The 9,303-nt window shown below is 43.6% G+C and overlaps 1 protein-coding gene across 2 annotated transcripts in view; it reads left to right on the top strand.

The window, feature by feature from the left end:
* Window positions 1-9,303, top strand: part of arhgef49 (Rho guanine nucleotide exchange factor 49) — a 56,611-nt gene that overhangs the window by 39,342 nt on the left and 7,966 nt on the right. For both annotated transcript variants that reach the window (XM_020623974.1, XM_020623975.1), the window contains exons 3-5: window positions 551-2,244; window positions 7,114-7,309; window positions 8,629-8,842. In XM_020623974.1, coding sequence (XP_020479630.1) covers window positions 611-2,244; window positions 7,114-7,309; window positions 8,629-8,842 — 2,044 coding nt within the window. In that variant the 5' untranslated portion in view covers window positions 551-610. The remainder of the gene's footprint in view (window positions 1-550; window positions 2,245-7,113; window positions 7,310-8,628; window positions 8,843-9,303) is intronic.

Below are 9,303 nucleotides of genomic sequence, written 5' to 3'. Positions count from 1 at the left end.
TATCTTCTCTGCAAAATGTTAAGGTTACATCACATAGAAAGGGTCTGTTTTATCAGATTTATACCCACTCAAACATTTCCTTCTTAGAGGTTAAATTAGGTGTTTTTGAATGTTATCCAGGAAAAGGTTTATGGAGGTTTTTGGACATCTATATTTTGGCGCTTAAGCTGTACTGCCATGCCACAACAACTGAGTAACATTAATCGTCTGCCATTTATTTTCATACTATACAGAAATGAATTATATTTATTGCTTCCTGGGTTATGGTAAAATACATTACAATGCTCAGCTGAGATGTAAAGAGATTTGTAATTGGCTAAAAGATGCTAAATCAATTAAGAGTTAAAAACTGTATGTTTCATCCAGATATTGATGCAGAAATCATTAAAGTTTACATTGTTTTGCCTGTACATACTAATAAAAACACAACAAGACCACGATCACATAGAAAGGTGCCTGTGCATACTAATAAAAACACAACAAGACCACAAATAGAGTGTGAAAACATATGAATGTCTTTATATCTGATCTTCTGTCTTTGTACCTGCAGGCTACAGATCTTTGTACCCGCTGACTGTGTGTCTGAGGGCCACTTGCTCAGCCCACAGTCATGCCAGATGTAAAGCCTCCACCACCATGTGACTACCCCTCCACCACCTCTGCCGCCGCCTCTGCAGGCTCTCCTGCTGGCTACGCCTCACCCCTCGACCTCATCATAGACATGGAGCCCTGCATGACCAACCTCCCCCTGTCTTCCTTCCCCCAACACAGATCCAGTGTCCCTCACTATCCAGGCCTCCAGGGACCTCCCTTCCCGCTCTTGGCCAGGTGTAACAGCAGCAACCTGCTCACAAACCTTGGGCTGAGGTATTGCTCCAGCAGGCAGGTGCCACTGGGGATGGGGCCAGGCCAGGGGCTGGCCCCGGGGTCCTGTGTCCCCCCAGGAAGCAATGGAAGCAGGCCTTACAGGAGTATGGAGAACCTGAACTGGAACCCTGTGGCAGACTCTGGCCTGTGCGTATTCAATGCTACCCCCTATAGGAGTGTAGATAGTGAGTTCATTTTACGCTATACATCCACTAGCCACTGGTATGATGGTTCCCCAAATGGATCGATGGTGGGGGCCCATGATCTAGTACCTGGTCCAGAGAGCTTGGCATTTTACCCTCGGCATGGGGTTCCCAGAAAGGACCTACCACTTCTTCCCCAGTTGCTGTTTCCAGTTGGCACTTATGAATGGGATGCAAGGAAGGGCCTAAGGGAGAAACTCTGTCTCCAGAGTGCAAGGTCATCAGTCAAGCCTCTGAAGCCCCTCCCATTGCGGCCTCAGGTGACCCCAGGTGCTGCACCCACTGAGCGGGACTGTATGCATTCAACAGGTGCTGGGTCCAGGCCACTGTGCACTATGCACATTAGCAGTCCTGAGGAGATCAAGCAGGAGGTCCTGAGGCGCTTGCAGCTCCGACGACAGAACAGCAGCCCAAACCTAGCTACTTACAGCTCCCCATCCAGCCCAAACGTGGTTAAGACGTCCTATACAAGAGACAACATTGCAGGTGACAGGAGTGGATCAGATTCTACATTTGAGCACCGCAGACCTCCTGTGGGACGCCTACATATCCCTACATTTGAGGAATTTAAGAGGATGAGGCATAAGCAGGTAGAAAAGGGTGCTGTGGTGTCTGCAAAATTGGAGGTTGACCTGCAGGATGCAGGAGTGTTAGACAGTAAGATACCTCCTTCTGATTGGACCAGTCTTCAGTCAGGTTCTGGAGAAGGAGGCAGAGTCAGAGGAAGAGACCATGAGGGTGTGGAGGGAGACGGGAGCACTGATGAAAGGACAGGCACCAGTGATGAAGGCCTGCAGACTGTCACTGCCTCAGAGAAACTTCCTTCTAACACTGTGAACTATAACAGTATTGCAGATCCCACCTCCTCCACCTCCACATACTCTCCTATTCGCACAGGCCCATCTCCACGTCCCCCCCTGCAGCCCCTGGCCAGCTCAGCCCAGGAGAAAGCCCCTGCTGCAGGGGAAGATGTTGGGAGCAGCAGGCGTAGGAGGAGCAGTCTAGAACCAGCTGGCTCAGTTCCCTTCCCACCCAGCAGGGAGAAGTGGGAACGGCCCTCCAGCTGCTGTCCAGCACTCCTTCTGGAGGGGGCGGACCTGTCCAGCTATGGAGCCAAGATCTATAAGATGAAGGATGGCCTCATCGACTCTGCACTGGACCTTATCAAGAAGAGGTTAGTCTGGGATTGGAGTAGGATGTATGTATTCATTATTGTCAGAAGTATTCAGATACTTTAATTTGTAACACTGAACACTTTTTACATTGTACACTACTACATCGGAATACTTCTCCCACCACTTCCAAGAGTTGATTTGTGAAACTCCTTAGTGTTTGACACCACCTTTAGAATGTAGTGAATGTAGATGAATGAAAACAAAGGATCTTTGATTATCTCTAATTTCTCTCAGTTTGTTCCTGCTCTGTTCTCAAAATGAAACTTAGGTATTTTACCAATATACACATTGATTTTAAGTCCAGTTAACCTTTTTGATGTTGAAATTAAACCTGGGCCCTCCAGTGGCGTAAAGCAGCAGAGGTATTTGTAATTATCAGAGAAGTACATTTTCATGTGTGTGCTTTGCAATGCCTAAACATTGTGTCTGTGTGTGTGTGTCCATCTGTTTAAGCCCACGTGTGTTGTTGTGTTATCGATTTATCTCAGTTATTGTGATAACAGCTGTTGTAGCTAACAAGGTTGGCTCTGCCGACAAGAGTGTGGGTGGGCTGTCATGAAGCATGACAGACTGGAAGACTGGTACCATCCCTACAGATTTGCTGTTTCTCTGTCTCTCTGTCAGTGTCAGCTGTTGGCTGAATAAATGCAGGCTTCACTCCACCATGGTTCATTAGGATCAAGGTCAAACAAGAGGGTGTGTTTTACACAAATGTGCTGCTGTTTGGGTCCAGGCCTACATGCAGTGTAAATAGTAGACCTTGAACACAGAGGAGCTACTGGATGAGGCCTCCAGAGACTCCAAGCCCCCTGCAGGCTACAGGCTTTGATAGATGGGTGATAAGTGGGATCTTTCCCTGCCTGTTAGGACTCTCCACTAACTGTTGTTCTTTTGTCTGCATTGCTAGAATGATGGATGTTTGAAGCTCTGCTTCATGAAGAGAGCAGAAAAATAAGCACAGTGTGTCTTTGTGTATATACATAACATGCTCTATAGCCTCTAGTGTTTTTTTTTACAATTTATGTATCAAATAGTGAAAATACCTAAGGTGTTGTCTCAAATTTTGACCTATGGGACAACCATTCTGACCAAGAAGTAACCTGAGGTTTACTGTTGTGGGGTAAATGGACTGGATGGGCACTATTTTAATCCTGAAAGCCACCATGAATTTGATTTTTCACAAGCAATAAGTAATACATGGATATGTGTTTAAAAAATAAAAGATTCCTATATTAAATGCATGGTCACGGACCAGTTACAATGTCTTCATGGACCACCAGGGGGCTGCAGACCACTGGTTGAAAACCCCTGTTTAAAACAACCCTAAGAGTTTACAGCCACGCTAGCAGACTGTTCAGAGACACAGCTTTAAGCTAAATGTTAACATGATCACAATAAAAATGCTAACATGCTAATGCTAATTGTAACTGTAGTTGTATATATGAACATGTATTTCTTGGCAATAAAGATTCAGATTCCAATTATCATATTATTCTACTTTTTAAATTTTATTTTAAAACAGAGTGGGAGCCACTAAACTGAGTCAAATTCCTTGTATTTTAACATACTTGGCAATAAAGATTCAGATTCAGATTCTAAGCAGATATAATGCTTACCATGTACAGCATCTTAGCTTAGCATGTTACTTGCTAGCATGCTAATGTTTGCTAAGTAGATGACACATAGATTATAGCTGAAGCTAATGGAAATATCACTGGTTAACCTAGAATGTGATCATAAACCAAAATAATGACAAATAGAAATTTTGACCAGATGACATGTAAAATGAAATTTAGAGAAGCACCACAGTTACAGTACAATTCATCCTGAGGGGAACATGAAGGTGTATAGTAATTGTAGTAGTCCATTCAATTAGTGGAAACATTTCACTCATAAATGTGTTTGGTTTGAGGTTCATAGTTATCCATTCATATGCCTCAAGCATGTAAAGTAGAAAAGCAGCAAATTCTCAGACCAAAGGCTGCTTGAACAATAAATTATTATTATTGTTGTTGACTAACTGTCTAACCACTTCACCATTACTCTTATCCTCTCACAGAACCCATTTACAGGTGTAGTAGCTCACATTTAACATTGTTAATCTTTTATATTCAAAGAGCACCCATAATGCAACATGCTACTTGGTCCCCCCTGTAATTTAAATCTAGCCTGAGGTTTTGTGAATGTTCTAATACTTGGAGATATATTAATTAAACATGACCAGGTTCTGTGTAATTTCTGCACCCTGGGGTAACAAAAAGTCTTTAAGTGCATCTTGCAGCCAGACTTGCATACAGAGCATAATGTATGGTTGCATTACTACAGGGATATTCATATTATTACACCGTGGAAGGACTAAAGCAGCACCACTGACTCAACCATATACTGCAGTAAAGATGCTCCAGTTATGTATAGCGTGTAGAGGGAGGTGTGTATTCTCTGTATTTAATACATTTATTTGTCTCTATTAGATGAAATATATTGCATTCATTGAAATAATACAGGATCTGCATCAATAAAAGTGACAGACAGGCTAATCCCAGTGTTACATTGTGCTGTGTTCTGTGTATGTGATCTATCACATCTAGTGGTTTCCTGATAAATTAAGCTGCAGGTTATTACTTCCCATGCATCATCCAAAGTGTGACAGCTAATACTGTGAAGGAAAAGCCTTTAGTGACAGTTGGTCCAAGTGAAATCTGATTGAATGCTTTAGAGCTGCATCCATTAATTGTATCTGCCTTCTTGCCACACTGGCTCCAGTTTAATTTGGATATTTTAACACCTTTCCTCAGCTGTATTGACTTTGTTGATCACATGTGTAATACAAAACAGTAGAGGTTTGCTGTAGTTTATAATGAAATATGTACAAGTCCGCTGGAGTGCCACAGATCATTAGATGGATGTTAAGAAATGATTTGTATGTATCCAGAAAGAGCTCAGAAAAGAAAGGGGCATATAAGGCCCATTAGAATTATCAGACTTCATGTTGGCACAGGAAGATGTGATGATACATAGCAGGCCAAAGTGAACCACATACAGTATCATAGCACTTTAAAGCTGTAGCTAGAGCAGTTGATTAGTGGACTGATCATTTTCTCAGTTTGATATTCATAGACCTTAGGTGGCATGACTGATCCCAGAAGTGAAGCCACCACAAGTCGATCATCCCCTAGTGGCTGGTTGCAGTATAAACCCTGCCCCCGTCAACTTAGTAGACACAGAAAAATTCAAATTAGATATTAAATACAATTTTCCCAGAGGGTCATTTTAGGTTGATATTATCATGATGATTTGTGTGGAAGTGGCCATTTTCTGATCATTTGTTTTTAATAAGTTATTTGATGATATAAAAAGAGGTGGATTTCAGATGATTTGACAGCTTTGATTGATGGTCTGATACTGTGGGTCCACCAGGCAGGATGTGGTGACACACTGTTCATTTTTATATACAGCATCTAATATCTTTGGGTTTTGGACTGTTAGCTGGACAAATACAGCAATTTCTGAATATCACCTTGAACTCCAGGAACTGATCAAGGGAATTTTCACTCATTTCTACCATTTCATTGACTTAATTTATCAGTTAATCAAAAATGATGTGGAAACAATGGAAATATTCCCTAGCTACCGTCATATTTAAAAAGAATAGTGCAAGAGACTTGGATAAGACAGAAAATACAAATGTGTATCAAGTGGCCGCACTAGTTTAATTCAGGTTAGTCCATGATCAGAAATATGAGACAGAAAAGAGAAGCGTTCACATGGAGCAAACACATTGGAACATTAAATTTTAGATCATTAGCCAATATTACAATCTCAGATTTATGTATAGTTGGATAGAAACCATGTAATCTTGTCAGGATCAAAACCCCACCAGAGACCTAACACTAACCATCCTCTTCTCTAGTTACATACACCACTTTGAGGAAAGTCAGTGTCTCAGGAACTTACAGACTTTCTTTTCTACAGAGGGCCTGACATTGTTGAGACCCTATTATGATTTTGACCCCTGGGCCTATCAAGCCTGCTGAGCTGATAAAACACCTTCCATATGAGTAAAATATAATTGTCTAAAATTGCTGTTACTGTATTTTGCACTCGTGCCCGCTGCACCATGAAGCTCACCAGTGTTTGAAAAACAAAATCAATATAGCTGCTGAATGTACGGTGGGAGACCTTGCTCCTTAGACCGCTCGTCTCTGAAATGTGTGTTACACTCATAAATTGCCACAGACATGCATTTGTGGTTTGTGTGCCATTTCACTGTTGTAATACAGTGTGTGTGTCACTACCTGTGTGCTTGTATGTGGGGTCTCAGATCACATGATGGCTGTGCACTGCAAGAATGGATCCCCAGTCTGATGTCTTCATGTGTATGTGTGTGGCTGTGTGCGGTTGTGCACAGACGCTGTCCCTGTGGTCCAGGGGTTCAGGTGTTAATGCGTGCGGAAGTGTCTAATTGATGTTCTCCTGAGAAGGGCCTGAGGGTGAAGGGTTGGAAGAAAAGAAAGGCATTGATTTGGGTGTTTTTGGTATAGAAAGTGATTGAGTAGCAGGGTTAGAAGAAGACATAGCATGAAGAAGCATGTGAGCTGGAGAGGGAAGAATGAGATGGAATGAATGACAGATGCTGTAAGGAGAAGAGCTCTGCCAGAATTATAATTTCAACCCCTTCTCCCTCCTGTTCCCTCTTTCTTCATTTACTTCTTCTATCCCACGCCCCCCGCCCTCTTTTGCCCATTCTCTTTCTCCCATCCTTTTGCTCTTCCTCTCCTCTCATTCCCTTCTTTCCAATGTCCTCTGCTTTCACTCGCCCCCTTCTCTCCATCCATCTTGCTCCCCCTCTGTACCTTCATCTCCACCAGCTGCAGTGCAGAGATCTCCACCGAGGCCCCCGTCAGGCTGTCAGGTGACCAAGACGGAGGCTGTGACATCACCGTCTCCTCAACTGACAGTCAGCCCTCCGCCGTTGCCATGGCAACGTCGGTAACGGCCTGCAGAGCTGATGCTGGCGACGAGACGCCTGCAGGAGGAGGAGGAAGAGAGGAAGCAGGAGAATGCGTAAGGATTCCTTTTCATTGTCTTTCATTTTTAATGTCTTAAATGTGTCGTCTGTGCGTCTCTGTTCACCACTTCTCATTGCTGCTTCATAATGTACAGAAATAGAGATCTACAGATTTTAGGATGACAGGGACAAGCAAGGGGACTGCGACACACACACACATATGCACATCACTCACATACTGATGCAGAGGTATTTGGTGAGGTAAGAGCAATCTTCCAGCAACAGCTCGACATCTGAGGGTGCAGTAAAAAGAGGATTAAGTCCCCTTCGTCAGCGGGCTGCTGGTAACTGAGGACTTCATTCCTGTTCTCTGCTTGGTTCCTCTCTGCTGGCTGCAGCTGCAGACAGCAGCTCTGTGCATCTACAGAACAGAAGATACGGACTGACAGAGTCGCATCATACATGCATGCTAGAAGGCTGCAGGTAGTTTAGAGAACAGATGTCGTGGTGAGTTGGCTTCTTACCTTCATTTTTAGCTTTGAATCCCCACTGTAGCTGCCTCTGCATTCTCAGAGAAAGGGCTGCTGTTTGCTAATTCAGCGGTCCATGAATTATTCTTCTTTGTTTTACAAGACTTCTGCAAGCTGCATATCACATTGTCATCTGATATTCAGACATGAAAACCTGTGCCTTTCAGTCATGTTTAGCTGTCAGCTGTCAGAATTTCAGGTTGTAGGAGGTAGCCACCAATGTAATGCCAGTATCTTCACATGAAATGGACATGGTCATGCTTCTATAGGCTGAGGAGCTGCATGTGTCATAGGAATGATCTTTGAACCTTCCACGTCATTTCAACTCTCAGGGACTTGATAGGCCCTAAAATGAATTTAAAAAATCACGAGCAGTGTTCATCTGTGCATAATGCTACAGTGTACTGGGGAATCCCTCGTTTCTCCTAAAAAGTGAGGAGATGATTTAAATTGGCACTCAGAAAACGTTGCTCATCTTCATGGCTGGGTGGTGGTTTCAAGTTGCGATAAGAGCAGAGTTTTGGGTGTGTGGCCTTGTTGTGTTATTCAGTTACAAGACTTGGCGGACGATTAGTGCTGCGTCTCTGTGAGAAATTTGGATTCTTGTCGGTTCTGCAAGCCGGGATCGAAGAGATAACCGAGATTTGTTATGTAATGATATCATGACACTGAACATGGTGACACTGTACATGAAAACTTCACACACACACACACACACTCACATACGCAAGCTGTGATTTCTGTGTTATCATCATTCCCACCTTATCTTCTCAAAGAGTCTTGTGCTTTTTCAACTGTTGCTATAGCAGTGTGATTGCTTGATTAACACATTCCTTTCCAAACAGCATCACACCGGTCTGGGCTGCAGACGCTCCAGCTCGGACGCAGCTTATGAGCTGGCTGAGACGGTGAGGGCACAGCGAGAGTGCCGCCTCCGGCCCCACTACAGTGACCCCATGCCAGCCGACGCCTCCAAGCGCAAACAGCTGGAGATGAAGATTGCTGCTGCCGCCCGACTCCACAGCCATCGCAGAGACAGAGACCGAGACCGAGATAGTGGTGAGTACGACACGTGTGGCAATTTTGTGCCTGTCACAGTGTTCGACGTTTTTTTGCATGTAAATTGCTGCATTTAATGTCAGTGAAGCAACAAATGATAAACCTGAAGCTGCAATATTTTATTAATGTAATATTTTTAATAGCAGTTTTTAACATTCCTTATGCAACTTAACATCAAGCCTAACATGTTAAATACACTGCTCAAAAAAATTAAGGGAACACATTGGATCTTGATGAACAGACTATTCAAGTTGAAAACCTTTAGAATGTAGACTGTACAATTTGTTCAGAACAAAATGAAATAGCATCCATCCATCCATCCATTTTCCTCTGCTTATCCGGGACCGGGTCGCAGGGGCAGCAGTCTAATCAAAGATGCCCAGACTTCCCTCTCTCCAGACACTTCCTCCAGCTCCTCCGGGGGAATGCTGAGGCGTTCCCAGGCCAGCCGAGAGAGATAG

This window comes from Monopterus albus, unplaced genomic scaffold, assembly GCF_001952655.1.
Source record: "Monopterus albus unplaced genomic scaffold, M_albus_1.0 scaffold318.1, whole genome shotgun sequence".
NCBI lineage: Eukaryota > Metazoa > Chordata > Actinopteri > Synbranchiformes > Synbranchidae > Monopterus > Monopterus albus.
The sequence above is the reverse complement of the archived record's forward strand: the minus strand, read 5'-3'. Positions and strand labels throughout refer to the sequence as shown.